General features: G+C 44.5%; 1 protein-coding gene and 1 long non-coding RNA gene across 2 annotated transcripts; both read right to left on the reverse strand.

Moving 5' to 3' along the window:
* Positions 1-784: 784 nt before the first annotated feature.
* Positions 785-3,469, reverse strand: LOC148686804 (uncharacterized). Its single transcript, XR_015948044.1, has 2 exons — positions 3,359-3,469; positions 785-1,139 (listed from the first exon to the last, which is right to left on the reverse strand). It is a non-coding gene; the product is annotated as an uncharacterized LOC148686804 (long non-coding RNA).
* Positions 3,470-12,597: 9,128 nt separating this feature from the next.
* On the reverse strand, positions 12,598-22,208 carry LOC118079870 (uncharacterized). Its single transcript, XM_035104558.3, has 2 exons — positions 21,290-22,208; positions 12,598-17,599 (listed from the first exon to the last, which is right to left on the reverse strand). The coding sequence occupies exons 1-2, from the start codon at positions 21,639-21,641 to the stop codon at positions 17,004-17,006; spliced, it is 948 nt and encodes a 315-aa protein (XP_034960449.1). The 5' UTR covers positions 21,642-22,208; the 3' UTR covers positions 12,598-17,003.
* Between the last annotated feature and the right edge of the window lie 537 nt (positions 22,209-22,745).

Raw genomic sequence — 22,745 nt, forward strand, 5'->3', positions numbered from 1 at the left:
AACACCAGGATTTTAAAGTTAGTAAATACTCTTAGAAGACTATGGTTTGTGGTTGAATGTATGAGCAATAGATCTAAGCTGCAGACATTGAAAGGATTAAGGATGTTGTTCTTGCAGTTCAATAATTATTTCATTATATGTCATAAATTATTATCCTTAAATTATTTTCTTAGTTCTGTGAAACCATATGATTTCCATAAATAAAGATTTTCTAAATAATTCTTCCTCCTTCATCTGTGCATTATAAAACAATGCAGTAAGAGGTGATAAACCTGGGGCTATTTTTTTGGTTGTATTTACAGTATTATAGAAAGTGTTAAACATGGCTGATATGCATGGCTTATAGCCTTATCAAAATGTGAGCAATTCCAGAGTGTATTGTTTAGACTTGTCAAAACATTAATTTGGTCCAGTATTTAATATCTTTTTGGGTAAAATCTGATTTTTTAAATGGGCCAGCATAGCTGCCTCATAGTGTTTTCTAATTCATGGGAGAGCTATTCCTTTCTCCTTCATTCTGTTATGCAGAGTATTCAAAGTTACTCTGGGTCTTTTCTTTTGCCAGATGAAATCTATAAATATCTTTTGCCAATTATCAAAAATTTCAGGTGAACTCCTAATGGTAAATTAAAAAAAATACAATCGTATTTTTGACAATACTATCATTTTCAAGGCAGTGATTTCCCCCCAATTGTTATTTATTTGTGACCAGTGTTTTTATTCATTTTTGTCTTTGTTTTACTTCAGATAATATGATCATGTTTTAAAAGATTTAACACACTCATTTATTTATTAACAATGTGTGTTTATTACCTAACAACTAATATACAGGTGAATAATAAAGTTTAAAATGCATAAATATTTTTTAAAAAGCAACAAAACAAGCAATTAAACATTCACAGATAAAACAACAGCAAACCATGTAAAATAGTATAAAAAGAGGTATGGCAGATTGGACTATTGGAAATCTCGACAAATAAATTGAGACTTGCATGAGAATAAATTTAAAAAGGAAATTTCACTGCAACTTGCGTTAATTTATGAGTACTGTACAGCTGAACATGGCAACCTTCTGGCACCAGCTCTATTGTAGTTGATGTAACTCTCCTAACTCCCCTTCTTTGGTGAAGGAGGCTCACCTATGGAAAAAAGGGCAAGTTTTATTTTATATAATCCTTTTGTTATAACATCTCTTATACCAGGCACCCCCAAACTGTGGCCCTCCAGATGTTTTGGCCTACAACTCCCATGATCCCTGGCTAACAGGACCAGTGGTCAGGGAAGATGGGAATTGTAGTCCAAAACATCTGGAGGGCCGAAGTTTGGGGATGCCTGCTTTAGGCAAAGACAGGCTGAAGCAGATTGAGTGGATGAAACCAAAAAATGGTCAAGAAGGTGGTTTCTGCAGGTGCTGTAGAGGGAAGCCCCATCTGTCCCTCGCTTCCCTCTACAGCACCTGCAGAAACCACCTTCTTGACCATTTTTTGGTTTAGCACAGCGCACAAGTGGGTGACTCAGTTCAGGGGTGGCTCATGGGCCGGTCAAACGACCTCCGCGGACCGCTTCCAGCCCATGGGCCTTAGGTTGCTGACCCCTGGCTTAAAAGGTCTCAAGGAGATCCTGCGCTGCTCATCCAGGTGGGTAGAGCAACTCCAGGAAGACCTGCATGAATCTCTGCAATTCCCTCGAGGTGTATGCAGAGAAGAGCTGCAAGCAATTCAAAGCACAGTGTGACAGAGGACTGTGTTCTCACCCCAATTCCCTTTGACATATATTTCTATGTGTTGCTCTCATATGCCTTCAGCTTGACTGAAGACTGGGTGTACATCCATTCAAGGAGTCTGTTCAACCTTGCAGTCTCCACATCAAGAGAAAAGTGCAGTGGTTCTTTATGATGATGCAGTCTTCATAGCGCACTGTGAGGAAGCTCAATGGAGATCCACCAACCGTTTTACCCAAGCCTGCAGGGAGTTTGACTTTACCATCATCACCCTGACAAAGACCAATTTCCTGGGTCAGAACACTGCCAGCACTCCATGCGTCAGCACTGGCGACCACATGCTTGAGACGGTAGACGCTTTTGTCTACCTGGGCTCCACCATAACCCGCAACCTCTCATCGACGCTGAGCTGGACAAGCATATTGGTAGGACAGCTATGGCAACGGCTCCCCTCTCCAAAAGAGTATGGGAGAATGTGATGCTAATGACCAATAGCAAGATGAAGGTCTACCAGGCTTGCATGTTGAGCACGCTGCTTTATGGAAGTGAGTCACGGGCAGTGGCGGAGGAAGGGGGCAGGGGAGTGGGCCACCCTAGGTGCCAGCCTGGGGGGGTGACATCGCTGTGGGCGGGCACCTCCCCCTTGGGATGCTTGTCCGGGCAGGCACCACCCCATTGGGACAATGTTCGCCCAGACGGGTGCCTCTTCCTTGGGACGCTCACACGTGTGATGTGCCATGCCCCCACATGCAATGTGGCATGGCCCCACCACCCCGGGTACCGAAGCCCCTTCCTCCGCAACTGGTCACCGGCAACTTACACAAATGATACCTCAATGCCTTCCACATGTGCTGCATCAGGAAGATTTTGGGCATCACATGGCAGGACAGTGTCTCAAACAAAGATGTGCTCACCCAAGCCCATATTCCAAGCATGTTCACAATGATGTCTCAGCAACCTTTACAATGGCTTGGTCATGTCCACAGAATGGAAGATGGCAAGACTGTCTATGGGGAGCTGTCTTCAGGTACCAGGCCTGTTGGCAGACCAACTCTGCATTAGAAAGATGTCTGCAAGCATCTTGTGGAGCCTGGCTGCATTAACCGTACCATGTGGGAATCCCTTGCAGATGACCACAGCACCTTGAGACAGGCAGGTTGTGTATCCACAGCAGTGATGCGAGGAGGAATGACCCCCAGGAGGAGCACAGAAAGAAGAAACGCATAGCACATCTGCATCAGCACAACTGGATGCCTTCATCTGCCCCAGCTGCAACAAAACATGCCAATCTCTGTAGCCACAGCAGGTGCTGTAACTCTCCTATGCTTTGACTTCACCCCAAAGGTGCACTCTTCTATTGTCTCCTGAGAAAGGATGCCATCAACAAATAGCTTACACCTCGACTGTGAAGAAACGCTAATGTAAGCCTCATGTGAAAATGCCCTATATGCCTCCTCTTAAAGACAGATTGCCTCGCACGCCCTTAGTGTCTCTTGTAAGCAAAATCCTTTAATCATACTTTTAAGTACACATTGGGGAAAAACACAGGGTTTTTTTTGTCTTCTCAAAATAAACAAGGCAATAGATTTTGCATCCAATGCGAAAGGATTGAAAAAATCTGGTTGTTCAAGTCCTTACCTGGTTCAGGGAGAAAGTTCCATTAGCTTTCAAGTTCAAGTCGTTACCTGGTTCAGGGAGAAAGTTCCATTAGCTAAAACACTCTTTCTGCGCCCATCATAGTTCTAAAGAGTATGAAGCATTACACAGCTGCATTGACACTGACATGCATCACTGAACTTTGGAAGCACATCTTCATACTGCTAGAATGTGTGTATCAAGTGAGCCCTTCCAGTGAAGAGCAAAAGGAAGCAGGCCACAGCACCCATATTAGCTGATTTTTGAAACAGTGACCAGAAAATACAGGAGCCAACTCCTAGGGGCTGAGGTCCCTTCGGTCCCCCCAATAAAATATTTGAGGGGGCTGCCCTCCCACAGTTGATGGGCATTGCCATTCAAAAGGTGTGCATGCACCACAACTTGTGGAGGCAGGGCTTACCTCAGCCCCCCCAAAAAAATTTTATTGAAGTTGGACCATATTTTATTCACCCCTGGACTAGAAACACTGTGAGTTGCAGGGAAATGGCCTACAGCTATACCCAATTAAGGCGGGGGAAGATGGCGCAGTAAAATCAAAAGGCCCAGGTGGTTTCAGTGGCTACAGGTGCCAGCTGGTTTGCCAACTGATGACCCTTGCAGAAGCAGCTAAGGTGCTGGTGGGTACCACAGGCTAGGCACATGTTGCACCAGTTCTTAAAGACCTGCACTGGTTGCCTGTGTTTGTGTAAGCACAATTCCAGGTGCTTCAGGTATTTGTAGCCCTATACAACTTGGCCACTAAATATCTAGAGGATCCTCCTTTATAGGCCTGCCCATGTGTTGAGATCTGCAGGGGAGGCCCTGATGGCAGGTGTCTCCCTGTGATGTTCATAGGTTGGTGGTGCATGGACAGGACCTTCTCTGTGGTGACCCCCCCCCCCGATTGAGGTATGTCTGGCCTTATCATTGCAAACACTTCAGCATTAGTTCAAGATGTACCTTTTTGAATAGCCCTTTGAAGGGGAAAGATGAGATCAAAATACCCCTCTCATTGGAGTGGTGTTACTATTTCTGTTTATCAATTTGGTTGAATTTATGGTCTTGTCATGTCTACGTGTACTGAGTTGCATGTATCCCACCCTGGGACATGGTGATGGGTTGGGCTATAAATGCATACAAACAAACAGAATTAGCAAAATACTGGGAGTAGGGATAGATGAGGTGCATTTTCCTTCAGTCCTTCCTTCCCAGCAGGGAGAAATGTGTGGAGAACATAGAAGCAATAAAGGAAAACAAGAACAATAACCAACAGTCATCCTACCTTGAAAGAGCAAGAGGCCAGCAGCAAGTGGAGCTCAAGAAATAAATAAAGGTTTTATTTATTTATTGAGGTTTAGCCTCACACTACTGGATAGCAGGAGCTGTGAGATTATCTGTCCATATTAGTGAATGCCCATTGCCCACTGAGAAGTAGCTTTACTGTCCACATATTAAGACTGTCACCCTGGTCAGCACCACCACTCCTGGGGCAACACTTTTCAGTTGTGATGCTGGAGGAATTAATAGGTTGAAAACGGCAGGTGGTGATTACAACTGCCGTTAAAAGCAAAGGTTTATATTATTCTTACTTTCAGTAATGATGTGAGTCAGTTCCCTGCTGCTGATTGTACAGCAGTGGTGTCATGCACAAGGACTTTCATTTATTCGCTCCACTCCCAGTTTCTGTTTTGTCAAACTGCTCAGGACACTCAGCCATTTGCAGCAACAATTGTATTGTTAATGTTTTGTTAAAGCTCCCAGAAGCTTATAATTATGAACGCCAAGCAATTGCAATTACTGTTATAATCCAAGCTCTGCTCCAAGGCATGTGCTACAGCTAATAAAGAGGCAGAGTTCGCTCCAGATTTTCTAATGAGCTTGCCAGTTTGCCATCAAGCTGGACCCAAATAATTGAGCAGGGACCATCCCCGATTCAAGACAGGAAAAGCAAGAGAGAGTTTTGGAGCAGAGAAAGGATGTTCTAGTACAGTGGCAAATAAAGCAAAATAGCTTAAGGAAAACTTCCATGTTCTTTGACTGCAGAGACCAATTGTTATTAGAAGCATTAATTATTATTATTTTGGAAATATTTTTTATTAAAGGTTTCTTGATTTACAAAAGTATGTGTAATGTCTCTCTCTCATATTTTTTCCATTTATCATTTTAACCAGTCAGTTTCATTTGTTGAGACATTGGGAAGAAGAGGGGAAGAGAGGTAGATTGGGGGGGGGGAGGTTGGGTGTTGATGCTTCTATTTTACTTAATATATGTAGTTTGATGTCAGCGTTGCTGTAGGTTCTCTTTGTTTGCTTGTGTTCCTTTCGTGATGAGAGAGGTTGGGATTGGCCTAGGGTGTGGGTGATCATTTGTGATTGGCTGTGGTGGTCTTTGTTTTCATGTGTGAGTGGGGTTGGTGGGTGTTTTGGATCAGGTTAGCCATTTTGATTTGTATGCTGTTGGTAGATGTTTGTCATTGTCTTGTTGGGCTGTATGTGTGCTGAAGGGGAGCAAGACTGGGGTGAAGGCGTCTTCTTCTGTTTGTCCCCTTGTCATTTTCCGCTTACAGTCATACCTCGGTTTAAGTACGCGTCGGTTTGAGTACTTTCAGTTTAAGTACTCCGCGTACCCATCTGGAATGGATTAATCCACTTTCCATTACTTTCAATGGGAAAGTTCACTTCAGGTTAAGTACGGACTTCCAGAACCAATTATACTCATACTTCGGGTTAAGTACGCTTCAGGTTGAGTACTCTGTAGACCCGTCTGGAACAGATTAATCCACTTTCCATTACTTTCAATGGGAAAGTTGGCTTCAGGTTAAGTACGATTAAGTTTAAGTACTCCGCGGACCGTCTGGAATGGATTAATCCACTTTCCATTACTTTCAATGGGAAAGTTTGCTTCAGGTTAAGTACGCTTCAGGTTAAGTACAGACTTCCGGAACCAATTGTGTACTTAAACTGAGGTACCACTGTTTTGGTTAATTTTTCTAGTAAGGCTGTTTCCCATACTGTTTGGTACCATTGGTCCATGTTTACTCCTGACAGGTCTCTCCAGTGTCTGGTGATGATGTTTCTGGTCGCTGAAAGTATGTGGGTTATGAGTTCTTTGTGGTGTAAGTGGGCATTATTGTCTTGGAATATGTTTAGTAAGGCCAATTCTGGGGTGATTTCTAATACTTGCTTGGTTATTTTACATATTTCTCATATGGTTGTTGTCCAGAATAGTTGGATTTTGGGGCACTCCCACCACATGTGGAGGTATGTGCCTGTGAAGGTGCACCCTCTCCAGCATTGTGTTGACAAAGGTTTGTTATTTTTATAGAAGTCCATTAGGCAATATAAGCCTCTGGATTGCCAGGTTTTAATCTGGAGGTTTTATGCTGCGTGGTGGAATAATGGGTGGTATGCCAGGGGGATTAGTAGGGATGGGCCTTCTCAGTAGTGGCGCCCGCCCTGTGGAACGCCCTTCCATCAGAGGTCAAGGAGATAAACAACTACCTGACATTTAGAAAACACCTAAAGGCAGCCCTGTTTAGGGAAGTTTTTAATCTGTGATATTTTAATGTATTTTGGTATTTGTTGGAAGCCGCCCAGAGTGGCAGGGGAAATCTAGCCAGATGGACGGGGTATTATTATTAATAATAATAATAATAATGGGGTTGGGGATAGTTTGCCTATTACTGTTTTCCATGTTTTGAGCATTGTCTGTGTGTACCTATTAAGTGTTGTGGGAATTTTCCTTAATTTGTTTGGGAGGAGAGGGTATGTTGTGGTGCAGGTATTTTCAATTGTGTCCTTCTCTAGGTGTGTCCATTGTTTCGTCTCATCTTCTAGTATATATGGGATTATATGGCGTATTTGGTTGGCCATGTAGTATGTTTCTATGTTGGGGATTCCCCATATTAGAAGCATTTTTCAAACAAGACTAATAACTTCTATACTTGGCAAGCTATCACAGTAGGATGCAGATTACCCGGAAACTTATAATATAGGGATTTGCAGCCTGAGGGATTCCAGGTTGAGACCAAGACAGAGAAACAATGTTCCAGTCTGGTCTTACACATCTTTATTTAGAGGGAAGTCCCACTGAGTTCAGTGGGGCTTATTTCCAAGTAAGTGTACATAGGGCTTCAGATTTAGTGACATGAACAGTATTTACTGAAAGACAGGACTGCTGACAACAATACCAGTGGAAAAGACATAAAATGGTGTATTTGTGAGCAGGGATTTAACCAGTCAAAAGGAATGGGACAACAAGAGGAAGCATTGCCCAACATTACAAAAACAAACGACAAAATCAGTGTCATTAGGATAACATTAGGCTATGGTGACCGGCCTATTTTTGTCCCTTAATATAGACTTCATGTTCACTTTTGTGGATTTTTTCTCCTTCCTGAGAGTTAGGCACTTGACTTTCTTTCCCAGCAGTATTATATGGTAGAGGCAGTGGAAGCAGCAGGAGGCTCAGGAAAGTGAATGGAGAGGGCAGCACTTGGCTGCAGGGTGCTTATTTCCCTGACCCCTTGCTCCCACTGCCTTCTGCTGGGCAAGAAAGCAACCCACAGCCAGGTGCCTGAGATAGAAGCAGCCTGTCTCAGGGAACTGGATCAAGGGCATATTGTTCTCCAACATTGTGGAATGGCCAGTCAGTGGCATGAGAATATCCACATTATTTTTGTAATAGGCCACAGCCACTCAAAGTGCATCCATGGTGTCATGGACAATAGTGGAAAACCAATAATAATAATAATAATAATAATAATAATAATAATAATAATAATAATAATAATAATAATAATTAATAATAATTTATTTGTACCTCGCCCATCCGGCTGGGCCCCCCAGCCACTCTGGGTGGCTTCCAACAAAGATTAAAATACATTAAAATGTCACACATTAAAAACTTCCCTAAACAGGGCTGCCTTCAGATGTTTTCTAAATGTCAGGTAGTTGTTTATCTCTTTGACATCTGATGGGAGTGCATTCCACAGGGCAGGCACCGCTACAAGGCCCTCTGCCTGGTTCCCGGTAGCTTTGCTTCTCGCAGTGAGGGAACTCACAGAAGGCCCTCGGTGCTGGATCTCAGTGTCTGGGCAAAACGATGGGGGTGGAGACGCTCCTTCAGGTATACTGGACCGAGGCCATTTAGAGCTTTGAAGGTCAGCACCAACACTTTGAATTGTGCTTGGAAACGTAATGGGAGTCAATGTAGGTCTTTCAGGACCGGTCTTATGTGGTCTCGGCGGCCGCTCCCAGTCACCAGTCTACCTGCTGCATTCTGGATTAGTTGTAGTTTCCGCGTCACCTTCAAAGGTAGCCCCACATAGAGTGTATTGCAGTAGTCCAAGCGGGAGATAACTATAGTATGCACCACTCTGGCGAGACAGTCTGTGGGCAGGGTCTCAGCCTGCGTACCAGATGGAGCTGGTAGACAGCTGCCCTGGATACAGAACTGAGCTGCGCCTCCATGGACAGCTGCGAGTCCAAAATGACTCCCAGGCTGTGCACCTGGTCTTTCAGGGGCACAGTTACCAGGGACACAGGGACACAGTTACCTCCACACCAGCCTGCCCCGTCCCCCCAAATCAGTACTTCTGTCTTGTCAGGATTCAACTTCAATCCATTAGCCACCTTCCACCCTCCAATTGCCTCCAGGCACTCACACAGGGCCTTCACTGGTTCCGATTTAAAAGAGAGGTAGAGTTGGGTATCTTCCGCATTATTGATGGACACCCAGCCCAACCCCCCTGATGATCTCTCCCAGTGGCTTCATGTAGATGTTCAAAAGCATGGGGGAGAGGACAGAACCTCGTGAGGCACCCCACAAGTGAGGGCCCAGGGGTCTGAACACTCATTGCCCACCTCCACTTTCTGGACCCGGCCCAGGAGGAAGGAGCGGAACTACTGTATAACAGTGCCTCCAGCTCCTCTAGATGGTCCGGAAGGATGTTATGATTGATTGTATCAAAAGTCACTGAGAGATCCAGCAGAACTAGGAAACAGCTCTCACCTTTGTCCCTAGCCTGCCGGAGATCATCAACCAGTGCGACCAAGGCAGTTTCAGTCCCATGATGAGGCCTGAATCCCAACCGGAAGGGATCCAAATGGTCCGCATCCTCCAGGCGTGCCTGGAGTTGTTCAGCAACCACCCACTCAGTCACCTTGCCCAAGAATGGAAGACTTGAGACGGGGCGATAGTTGGCCATATTGGCTGGGTCCAAAGATGTTTTTTTAAGAAGCAGTTCAATGACCGCCTCTTTCAGCGGGTTTGGGAATGCTCCCTCACAGAGGGAAGCATTCACTACCCCGCAGAGCCCATCGCCCAGCCCTTCCCGGCTTGCATTTATTAGCCAGGATGGGCAAGGATCAAGGAGACAGGTGGTTGGTTTCACGTGTCCAAGCAGCCTGTCCACATCCTCGGGGGTAACGGATGGAAATTGATTCCATGCAACTCAACCAGACAGAGCTCCAGCACTCTCCCACCTCGGCCCTGCTCCCACAGTGGTGTCTACCTCCTTCTGAATCTGAGCGACTTTATCTGCAAAAAACTTTGCAAAATCGTTTGCAAGGCCCCGATGGTAAAGGTGGTTCTGTTAATTTGTGAACCACCTGAAAAAGTCTCCTGCTACTATTTTCTGCAGATGCAATAGAGGCGGTGAAGAAAGTCTTCTTCACCGTCGCTGTTGCCACTTGGTAGACTCGACATTGAGCTCTAGCCTATGTCCGGTCTGATTCAAAGTGAGTTTTCTGCCACCAGCACTTTAGCCATCTCAGCGATTGTTTCATCACCCTCAGCTCCAGGGAAAACTACGGGGCTGTCTGGGCTCTATACAATCGGAGAGGGCGCTTCAGAGCCAGTCAGTCAATAGCCCTGGTTAACTCCATATTCCAATGGGTCACCAGGGAATCAGCTGAACGGCCATCAACATGGGATAAAGCATCCCCTACCACTCTCTGGAAACCATTTGGATCCATTAAGTGGCAGGGTGGACCATCTGAATTGGTCCCACCTCCCTGCAAAGGGGAAGGGTCATGGAGAAGTGCAGCACCAGGAAGTGATTTGACTGTGGCACTTCTTTTGTTTCACTTTTACTTAGTGTCAGATCACCCACGTCACTAGAGGTGAACATCAGGTCTAAGGCATGTTCATGACTATGAGTTGGGCCAAACTTATTCAGGGACAGCCCCATGGAGGCCATGCTTTCCACGAAGTCCCGAGCGGCCCCTTGTAAGGTCGTGTCAGCATGGATGTTAAAATGTCCTAGGACAACCAAACTAGGTGTCTCCAGGAGAACATCTGCCACAACTTGAAGCAGCTCAGACAGTGAATCCTTGGTGCAGTGGGGAGGTCAGTACACCAGAAGGAATCCTGTACTGCCCCTATTGCCCAACTTCCAGAACATGCACTCAGAGAACTGGGTCTTCCCAGTAGGACGCCTAATGCAAGCTAGTGACTTCCTAAAAATCACTGCAATCCCCCCCTCCCCGCCCACATGACCTGGAGGGGAAGGTCAGCTGTGTGACAAACAGGGCACTACCTATCAATTCAAAATAAACATGGGTTTGGGAATCAAGACAGTACTAAGGGCATGAGGGAGATCACAAAAGTTCATAAAACTGCATGTTTGAGAACTATAATTTGAGATTTATAAAAGGTTCTGCTATGGAATCTATAAATTGAGTTTCCAGATTCTGTTAAAGAATAATCCAATGTTACTTATTCTAATCTCTGCTTTTTTAATAAAAAAAATCCTCCATACTACTTATTCCTGACAAGTAGTCAATATAGTACATCCAGTGATATTGCAGTGGAACCAAGTGAAAAAAAGTACATTCAGATGGCTCAAAAAGGTGAGCTGTCACTAGGTACCCCTGACCGTTAGGTCCAGTCGCTGACGACTCTGGGGTTGTGGCGCTCATCTCGCTCTATAGGCCGAGGGAGCCGGCGTTTGTCCACAGACAGCTTCCGGGTCATGTGGCCAGCATTACTAAGCTGCTCCTGGCGAACCAGAGCAGCGCACGGAAACGCTGTTTATCTTTCCGCCGGTGCGGTACCTATTTATCTACTTGCACTTTGACGTGCTTTCGAACTGCTAAGTGGGCAGGAGCTGAGACCAAACAATGGGAGCTCACCCCATGGTGGGGATTCGAACCACTGACCTTCTGATCGGCAAGCCCTAGGCCCTGTGGTTTAGACCACAGCTCCACCCGCGTCACTATTATTTGCTAAATAGTTACAGGTAGGTAGCCGTGTTGGTCTGAGTCGAAGCAAAATAAAAAAATTCCTTCAGTAGCACCTTAAAGACCAACTAAGTTTATATTTTGGTATGAGCTTTCGTGTGCATGCACACTTCTTCAGATACCTTTCGTGTGCATGCACACTTCTTCAGATACCAGGTATCTGAAGAAGTGTGCATGCACACGAAAGCTCATACCAAAATATAAACTTAGTTGGTCTTTAAGGTGCTACTGAAGGAATTTTTTTATTTGCTAAATAGGAAAGACTGCCAAATACTATGCAAAACTCACATATGCAGTAACCGGGATATAGTGAAAATATTACTGAACTGCTTCATGGGAGTCCTACAATCTGGAATTTCTACATGATCAACAACTGGCAAAATGAGACAACCACAAACTTTAAAACGTTGGTTTAGTCATAGCACCATCTAGTGGAATACAAAGTTATCACTGGGAGTATCTCATACTGTAATACAAAAACAATTCTGCTCTTACAGAAATGAAATTACCATAGTAATAAACCTAAAACCAGCATGTAAATAAGTTACAGATAACATGAGTGATGCTCATGTTCTCCATGATTTAAATACTGGTTTTGGGTTAATTTTGTTTCTCAGATACAGTTACAAGACAGCCTGACATGCATCTAGACAAAAATAAGCTCCATTGAGTTCAATTGGGTTTATGCCCAGGTAAATGGGTATAGGATGTATAGAATGTAACCTATGTCTCATTTAACTGTATAAATGACTCATTTGTCCCCTTGCTTTCCCTCTCTCTCCAACGTTTAATAACTGGAATATTTAACAAATTCAAAGTGTGAACCCCCTGTGCTGACTTAATAAATCAAGTCAAAAATCTAAGTGTTGTAGTGTTGTAAGATGTGGCACTGAGTGAATATTTCCTTAGTTTAACTTGAACCCTATGCACATGTTTGCGCTAAACATGACTAAGAAAAAGTACCGTATAATCTTTTATAAACATCAACAGTGAAACACATTTTAGTTTTTCTAGGTGCAATAAAGAAAGATGCTTTATTTCCAGGGGGGGAAATGCTTTTGTCAGATAACTGGTCAAAACAATATCTTCATAAATTAAAGACTCCTAACAGGGAAGAATTAACTTGAGACATGAATGCCTGTGTCCACGATGAAAATAACTGAACCTGAAAATTAATTTCACATCTGTCTAAAAATTTCAGTCACTTTACTCTATTACACAAAGTTCCGTGTGTTTTATTCCAGGAATACTGATACCAACATCTTTGTCATGTCTATCAACATTGAGTAAGAATTCCACCCTGAAACACATTCAGGATATTACAATTGAAATGGTATGCAAGATTCAGAATAGACAAGATGTGCCACTGTTCTCATCTTTACAGTCCCCCAAACTACTTGCTTTTTGTTCTGGTGCACATGGTATGCCTTTTTGATGACATCAGTGGATTTCCTTTTGAGAATTCTTGCTCTAAATACAACTGGGTATAGTTGCTGAAGGAAGTGCATCTAACATTGGGGGCAGGACAGAAAATACAGCCCTACTCCCCAATATTGCCCCATATGTGAGTAATACATGTATAGGGCCTCAAGGTTGACAGCAGCATGTCCTCAAAAAGATGGTTTAGATCAGGTGTGGAGAACCTTTCATCCTCCAGATGCTATTTATCTACAACTCCCATTACCCCTGGTCACTGGACATGCTTACTAGGGCTGAAGGGAGCTGTAGTTCAGCAACCTCTGGAGGGCCAAAGGTTCTCGGTTCATGATTTAGATAAAACCCTTCCTTCTAGAGAAGAATCCTCATACAGTAGTATAAAGTAATGTCATCATTGCCTGTTGATAAAGGAACTGTTTCCAAAATCAGTTTGCAGCTGCCCTTTAATGAAGAATTATGTATTTATTTTGTTACAATTTCCAGAGGGACAACTGTGTGAGGCTGGTACACCAAAACCAATAAAGAGTCTTGTGGCAGCACAAGGACTAACAAATTCATTACAGGATCAGCTTTCATGGACCAGAATCCACTTAAGTAGATACATGAAGTGCAAGAGTGGGGAATCTGCTGCCGATCTGCAATTCCCATCCTGCCCGATCACAGGGCATGTTGGTTGGGGCTGATGGGAGTTGCAGCCCACTGGTTCCCCACCCCTGCTGAAGTGCAATCCCCAATTGGCGTGGTTGTGTGCATACATGGGGGAGATTGACAGGAGTTAGTCTAAGAGAAATGCAAAAGGACAGTGATAATAACGTAAAAGCAAAGTAAGTATTGTAACCATTAACAAGGCTGCATTGACAAAAGCATAAATACCCCATCCTTGGTTAGGTGCCACCACTCTTTGTTGTTTTCATTATCGTGCAGTTTAAAAACTGTGGTGAGGTATGACAGAAACAGGCTGAGAATCTCAACAAAATTAAGCAACAGTGCTGTGGATAGCAACTCAATCTAATGTATAAGAACAGATTTAGTTCCAAAGCAAGGCAATTGCTTTAACGTAACATGAAGAAACACAACAGTAGCAGGTCTACAGGACACAACCTTTGCCTGTATACAATTTTTTACATTCATATGTTGCAAAGTAATATAGTCACCACATGTTTGCATTTCCATCACAGTACAGTCATACCTCTGGTTGCGTCCGCTTCAGGTTGCGTATTTTCGGCTTAAGTACGTGGCGGACCCGGAAGTGTTTACTTCCGGGTTCCGCTGTCCGTGCATGCGCAGAAGCGTTCTGCACGCTTCGCGCACATACGTGGAAGCGCCACTCCAGATACGTACTTTTCGGGTTGAGAATGGCACCCTGGAACGGATCAGGTACGTATCCAGAGCATAGCTGTCAAGTGCTCCCTTTTTTAAAAGGGAACTCCCCTTATGCTGAATAGGCTTCCTCACAAGAAAAGGGAAAACTTGACAGCTATGATCCAGAGGCACCACTGTACAATTTTGATTCTTCAAATGTCTTCACAAGTTGCAATTCTCTCTAGACATCTTGGTTTAGAGATCCTTTCGCTTGCTCCTGTGGCCTTTGCTTCTGGCATATACCATCACATTTTGTAAAGATCCAATTCTGTAGATAGTTTAGGCAAAGCCTCATCCTACTCGAAGCAAAACAAAATACAGACTAAGTGTGTAACTCAAGTGTATATATAAAAAATTCACAAAAATAGCAGTTCCTTGGTTTTGCAGGCGTCTCCATTTTTTCCTGTTTCCGCTCACCTTTTATTCACAGATCCCCATGTCCACTTAAGTTCATGCAGTAATATGGCTATATCGAACAGCACGAGCCACAGGAAACATTTGCCTCCATCTTCATTCCAGATGGAGCAGTTTTTCTAGCAACTTACCTCTAACTCTGTTGCATCAGTCAACAGTAACTATTCTGATGTACCAAAAGCACTGCAAGGCACTACTGCACAAAGTCAAAGTTATGGTTCTATTGCAATATTTAAACTGAGATTCATGTTGCAAAAATAGATAATAAAAATTCAGGTAGCCAAACATAAACCCATTTCTCCTTCTGGCTTGGATGATTCCATGACGGCCAAAGAATTATCTGGAAGAGTATTGGCCTCTGCTGCTAATTCCATTTGATTATTTGCACAATACAGTTTAAGTTTTAAGCTCATCCTCAAGCTTAGACGAAACCCCAACAAACTGATGAATACGTTCTTTGGTCATAATACAGTTTACAACATTATCCTGACCTCCCTATACTAAATGATAGCTTGTGAATTCATTACAAAATAGTGAGGGGGAGAGAGAGAACATTACCCCTGGGCAAATCATTTATCATCATTCTGACAAAAAAGCACAGAAAAGTCCAATAGCAATTTCTATTAATTATGGAAACGGCAGCCATTTTACAATACTTAATTAGGAGTAACTAGATGTCACAAAATAAGTGGCTAGTTTTTCAAATTTCACAAATTTCCTCTTTGTCAGACAGGTTGTTAAACAAAACAAGGTGTCATGAAGAGAAGAGATCTGTTGCTGGTAAAGGGCATGGTAGAAGTGATATCACCAGTAAAGGATAAGCCCCTTGCAAATTGATTAGGTTAGTTTATGCCAAGTACAGATGGTTCAGGTTGCGCCAAAGCATATTGGGACAAAGAATCAATGGCCATTCCCCCTTTGAAAATACATGCAATACATGTCATAAACAGACATAATAATTTGGCAAACATTTTCCTGAATCGCTGTGCTAAGGCAATCACATATGGCACATGGGACTTCCACTGCGCTCTTACTAGCAACATCTTTTTCTCTTCTCTCCCTGACCTCTTCCTTTTTGCGTGTGCGTTCCATATTCAGCCCGATAAAGAGTTTTGTGAAACAAGAAGGTTAGTTCACTACTATGCAATCCTAATAACAGTATTATGATGCTGGGGTTGTCTGGATTTTCTCTCATGGTTCAATAGAGTTGACTGTAATTATAATTAATTATGGATACTGAAGAGGTAATATGGAGTTTCCCTGTACTTGTATTAAGCAAGTCTTTCCCACCAGATGTACGGTAATTCCATGTCCTTAAGGTAGTCAAAATGGGAAGACGTATATCAGAACTACAAATAGTAAGATTGGGGGGGGGGGAGGAGATATAAACTGGTACAAATGGCAATAGGCAATGAATACTTCCTAAATGCCAACACACTAGGGAATGATGGTTGGGAATCACAGCCAACTATTGCTCCAAATGACCTATTCTAGACAGTGGAACTAGTCTGTGGCAGAAACTCAGCCCTCAAATGACTCACAACCCTCAAATGGCTTACTCTGGAATAGTGCATAGCATTCAATGACCAACTGGAGTAAGCAATTTGTTGACTGCAAGAGAATCAATGCAAATGCAAATACCCAATACTGAAAAACATGTATATGCATACTTTGTGTGGTCTCATTTCCCCTGTCTACCCAATACTCTTGCACATACAATTTGTTAACATCTGAAAAACTGTTTCACCTGTTTTTGCTTGGGTTCCTTATAATGACTAGTTACATACATGTGCCTCTCTGAATAATGCCTTGCACACAGAGCAGTAAGTAGATACCTGGTCCACAGCTTTTTTCATTATACCATCTTATAAATTTCCCTCAAAGAAATCAAAATGTACAGTTTCATTAAAAATGAGAGTATATTTAAAATCTTCATGATGTTAAAAGGGAACAGTTTCTTTCATCTGTTATTAGACAGTCCTATCGTTGCAGAGATTAGTCAAAGGAACATATCTACCAACCTGTGTCATCTATATATGTAAAATGCAGTTTAAAGCTACCTAGGAACAGGGAGCCCATATCCACTCGTATTCATCCAAGTGTACAATTTGTAAGACACTATATGATGGTCAAGCAGCAACAAACCCATTCTTTCTGACAAAAACAAACACATATTACTAGCATCTTCCCAACTATCCCAAAACCTGATAGAACCGCAGGACTTTCTTCAGGTCTGCCAAGAAGAAATCAGCTCCTGCATCAGATAGGTCATTGACATCAGGCAAGAACAGGTTTGCTTTATCAGGCGTAATCAAGTTATGCGACAGAAAGTGTACGCCAATTTCATTACAAAAGCTTACCATTTTTTTGTTAACAAACTTTTGAGATTTTGCCATGTGTTTAGGATTTTGGTCCTTCTTACAAAAACGTCTTGGCAACAGTGAAGACCAAACTATAGTAGCATTTGGGAATGCTCTTTTAAGAATGCCCAAGTCATTTTTCATGGATATAATGAGAGACAAGTTGTCGTTGGGATGTAGATCATCTTCTCCAACATGAATTATTATAAGCGATGGAGAAGAACGGAGATAATAAATTTCATGCAGAAGAGGCATGAGCTTTTCCCACTTCATTTTCTGTATCCCAATCCAATACAAATTTGCCTTTGAAACAGAGATGCCCAACTGCAATCCATCTGGTTGACTACTAGCTCTCTTCTTCGATGCAAAGATCACAGAATTGCCACATATCCAGATTTCCTTTGGGGAAGCTTGCTGTCCTCCAGCACCTAAAAGTAAAATGCCACATTAGTTCAACTCCTTCAGATTGACCCCTGCACTAGCTTACTGTAGTTAAAGACTGAAATTTAAAATCTATAAATATGTTAATATGCTAGAAAATTTGATCACCATTCTCGCAAGACCAAAATCAAGAGACCAAGCTAGCTGCACTTTTGAGAAGACAGAAGTCCACTAATATGCACCAGAATTAAAACATTCGCAGAAGCCCGTTAAGACAACTGACTGACAGGAAAATCCACTAAGAGGATCAAAGATGGGGTAGGGTGAACAGTGCAGCTGAGCTCAGCACACAAGGAAACACAAAAAACAGGATATCCCCCCTTCAGCTGTAAGCACTGGTTTTCAGGTATAGGTCATGGGACTATTACTGCTACAGGTCATGAAAAGAGCTGGCCTGCAGAACTAGTCTCAGCACCACTATTCCTTCCACTATGAGCAGCAGCCCAGATGATATGCAGGCAGGGAAGACAACAGGAGCTGAGTGATCCTGACATCTGCACTCACCCACTTATCAACCTGAGGCTATAGTGTACCTAGCTGTAGCAAATGCAGCTCAGTCTGACCTGAATTGGAGAAGGTGCAATAAAGTGTTTTTTCTCACCAAGAAAGGCCATTAAGCTGCTTTCACAGGAATAAGCATTCTGGGGCAATTTCCACCATAAGGAAAAGCCATACCAGAAACCAGCAAGTAGAGGCCATTTGGCATGCCTCATCTTCTTGCCATCCCAGAATTTTACCATGGCCAAAACATGGTAATCTTATGCTGCAATCCTTAGCATACATGCTAAGGAGTAACGCCCACTGGGCATATGAAACTGACTTTGGAGTTAACATGCTTAATTTTGTATTGTTAAACTACATTTTACATATTTAAATGGCAGAGAAAGGAGAAAGAGATAGTGCATTTGTATTTTGTTTGCACAGTTCAGTGAACTCTGTGTAGTTTTAACAGATTATCTCACTATTGCAATTTTCACAAACACATCTGTATGAATCAAAATTCAGGCAAACAGAAAAGATGCACCTCTCTCTTTTTTAAAAAGTCAAGCCCTGCACTCAAACCTGCCTCTCCTCCATCAGCAAACAAATACTGCAGGTATTGACAACTGCAGGTGACCAACTGCATTTTTCCATACAATTAATACAAAGAGTTTTATTAGCTAAGAGGGGAACCAGCATGATTAGTCTACTTACCTCTGTGATCAGACCAGTGTCATTTAGAATGGAGGAGGAGGATATAATCAACCACAGCAGCAAGAGTAGGAAGTTAGCAAAATTCAGTGAGAGATGAAAATAGTCAAGAGCACGGAAATGGCCATTTGAACGGCAGGTGGTGCTAAGAGCCTGGCTTGAGAGATTTTTAAAGTATCAAAACTGCAGTGACATAATGCAGTAGATTCTTTTTGGCTCTGTTAGCTTCAAATCCGCACACAGAGAAAAATAAGGGGCACAAGTTGAAATCATTATGCTTTGACATCTGTGGAATGTGAATTATACCTACCACCTGTAACTTAGTTCCATAGAAGTTTTGAAGAAAAGCACCAGAGAGGAAAAAGAACACTTCCAAAAACAGCATCTGACGGTAATTACCGTGTCTCCCCCAAAATAAGACACCGTCTTATATTTATTATTCCGCAAAGACACACTATGGCTTATTTTCAGAGGATGTCTTATTTTTTTTATTAAGTATGGGAACCTCCAAGCCTCTCCCACCACCCCGTTCAGAAAGGACCAGTAGCACGAGACAAAAAAACACCCCCAATCCCCCGAATCCATCTGTCTCTCGCATCTATGGGATGTTCCCACACTGCTGCGAAACCAGTGAAGCCAGCCCAGCGATGCACATCCACTGCGCCGCCGATTGGCTGTCACCGCCACCGCACCCACTCTGCGCCTTCCCCTCGACAAAGGCGCGTGCGTGCCACCCAGTCACCAGTTCTGGCCATGTCGGTGCTTCAGCAGCAGCAGCAGCAGCAGCAGCAGCAGCAACCAGTTCCAAGTGCCGACCCAGCAGGCGTCTTTCTTCTCCTGCTGCGGCCAGCGTTGCTGCTGCTGGGTCCTGCTGGATCGGGGTGCTCTGCGCGGTGCTACTGGGCGCTGACCCGGCAAGCCGCCGCCTCCTCTTGCCACGGCCAGCATTGCTGCTGCTGGGTCCCGCTGGCTCGGGGCGCTCCGCGCGACACTGCTGGGTGCTTTGTTGGCGCTGCAGCAGCAGGTTCCAGGCACCGACCCAGCAAGCCTCCTCCTCCTGCTGCGGCCGGCGTTGCTGCTGTTGGGTCCCACTGGCTCGGGGCACTCCGCACGGCACTGCTGGGCACTTTGTCGGTGCTACAGCAGCAGCAGCCAGTTCCAGGCACCGACCCAGCAAGCCTGCTCCTCCTCCTGCCGTGGCCGGCTTGCTGCTGCTGGGTCCTGCTAGCTCGGGGCACTCCACGCGGCGCTGCTGGGTGCTTCCTCCTACTCGCGAGCTCACATGCTCTTCTTGGCGCCGCAGTAAAGAAGATAGACAGCAGCTGGAGGGCGGCTCCTCCAGCGGGAAGGAGGCTCAGAGGTGACCGAAGAGGTGCAGGCAGCCTCGCCTCTTCCTTGGCGCCCTCCAGAACTGCGCCTATCACTATGTCTTATTTTCGGGGTATGGCTTATATTGCACAAATGCGTAGAAATCCTGCTACGGCTTATTTTATGGGTATGTCTTATTTTAGGGGAAGCACGGTAGCTGGTTTCTTTTTATTAGATGCATTAATACTTAAGATCCAGGGTCCCCAAACTTACGTGGCCTTGGGCCGGTAAGTATAAGCCATATCCAAGTCTGAGTATGCACTGGATATGGCAGTCTTTTTTCTGGCAAAGCAGCAACATATTGTTGGTCTCAGTGTAAGGCAAACATATGACTGCTTTGTTAATACTGTACAGTATCTTTGGATCAGCTATAGGCAGAACCACATGCTAGACAAAGAGAGGCCAGAAGCACAAGACAATAAAGATCTTCTTCTACTTACATCTATTGTTCAGAAGTATAAGGACCTCCTGATCATGCATTGTCTGACTTGCTGTATGACACAATAACGTTAAAGCTTATCACATATAGTATGGTACCTATACTGATTCAGCAATTGCTTTTTCTAAATATTTCAGGATTTTATATACCATTGCATTTGTACCCATATTCTTTTTCAACTCTTTATTTACTATTTTCTGGTTTCGTAATGGGTATTCCATTGCATTGTTCCACTTGCCCACTTTAAGGCAAAGTCACTAAAAATCTGCATTATTTATTCACAAGTTTATGATGTGGGGTGCACAATCAATTTATACCACAAAATGTGTTTTCTGCATTTTCTAATATTCCACAATTAGTTATATCCTTTCTGGCCTTGCCAAAAGCCAAGGGACACAGAGACAAAACTTTCTGCTAAATAAAGAAAAATCTACCCTTGCTCTCAGTGAGTTGCCGCTAGATATATACCGTAGTTGGCACAATTACCACAGTCATGCCACACTAGGCAGCTGTGGTTTGGAAGCTTTTCCATCCTCGCTCATTTGCTGCCATTTTTTCCAAACAGGTGTGAGACAAGATACAGTGGCATGGAAATGGCAATCCCTGCAAGTTTGTGTTTCGGAGCATCTTGCTTGGGGTTGCGGCTCCACCATATTGGAGGGCGCCTTGTTTGACTTACCCTTCACCTGTTGCACGGCAGTTATCACAGGCGTACGCATCTCATTGAAGACCTTCTTCTTCTTTCCCCCTCCTGCCAAGCGGGGAATAGGATTCAGGCCTTCCGGAGGGTCTTTTGCCGGAGGGGCCACTCCGTTGCTGCCTCCTGGATTCAATTCCGGGGTGCCTCCCGCCGCCGCCATGGCTTCCGCGCCAAGCAAGCCACGCCGGCCAGCGATTAAAACCGCCTCCAAGGCTTTCATGAGGGACGAGTTGGAGGGACTGTCCTTAGGGTTAGGTCCCCTGGGAAACTTGTTTTCTGGAGCCCCGGAGACGACGAGGCTGTCGTCACTGGGCCTCTTGACTGGCTCCATGGCAGAAACAGCGGGAAGATGGGAGCAGGGCAGGGAACCTATGGGGTGCTCAAAAAGACCAAATTTTATTGCAGGTAGAAGGGAAACCCCAGCCCCCAAAATAACCTATAAATATAGGGTGCTGCCTGTCTCTTGGGGCAGGAGCTTTGCAGGCTCAGCACTGAGGTGCTTCAGGTCCAGCACTGAGGTGGCGGCGGGAGCACAAGTAAGCGGCCTTTTAAGGTGGGAGGCGAAATGTAAGGCCCTTCTAGACGGAAGGCAGAGGCGGCCGTTACTCTGCAGCCGGAAGAGGCGCCCCCCTCCCGCGAACTCCGCTAGGCCCCGGGCGCTTCCTCGCCGGAGAGGAGCGAACTGGCAAGGGGCCGTTGCCCTGGAAACGCTCGTCGTACCCCAGTCTCTCCCTCTCTCCGTCACCGCGAGCGCCGGACAACCGACGACAGCGGCGTGTGACCGCGAGCAGGAAGCAGCCTCCCATTTAACATCGAGCGGGAAATGGACCCACGCAGCCACCGTAGCCAATGGCCCTTCATCCCGGCCGAGGAGGGAAGCGCGCGTGCGCATCTGGCGCAGCGTGGCTCGCTGCTGTTTCCTAGACTCGCAATGGGTAGAGAGTCGCCTGGAGGCCTCAGTTCGTGGTTCAGTTTAGACCTCGCTTCCCTCTCCGCCCGGCGGAGGTGAGAGCTGCGCAGGACGGCAGATCATGCATGCGCGGTGTGGAGAGAGATGGCCAAGATATGCTGTACCTAAAATCTGCATGTGCTTTTATGTGCAAAAAAATGTGCCTGTGCTGATTTATATGTGATTTATATGCACATTTTTAAATAGTTATTGCGCCATAAACACAGTGGGCAGCCGCCCACTGTCTCATGGCTGCTAGGACTTTCACCTGTGCCATGGGACTTATAACTCTCTTTTCTGGCGCCCCTCATCTGCTCTGCGGGTGCCCTCAACCCTCCCACTTTAAGCAAGTTTACTACTTCCTAGTACGTGTGCTTAACCCTAACTCTACTTCCTTGGGGGAACTCACTGAATTCAATAGAACTTACATCTGAGTACAGTACAGTAGTTGACATGGTTAGCAGCATGAAAAGATTTACATAATTG

Source organism: Zootoca vivipara, chromosome 2 (genome assembly GCF_965207765.1).
Source record: "Zootoca vivipara chromosome 2, rZooViv2.hap1.1, whole genome shotgun sequence".
Classification (NCBI taxonomy): domain Eukaryota; kingdom Metazoa; phylum Chordata; class Lepidosauria; order Squamata; family Lacertidae; genus Zootoca; species Zootoca vivipara.

Bases quoted from the DNA above. Each gene is read 5' to 3' on its own strand.
- LOC118079870 (XM_035104558.3), bottom strand. From the start codon at position 21,641: ATGGAGCCAGTCAAGAGGCCCAGTGACGACAGCCTCGTCGTCTCCGGG. The intron at 17,600-21,289 runs GTAAGTCAAACA...TTTTACTTTTAG, and splicing joins TGCCGTGCAACAGGTGAAGG to GTGCTGGAGGACAGCAAGCT.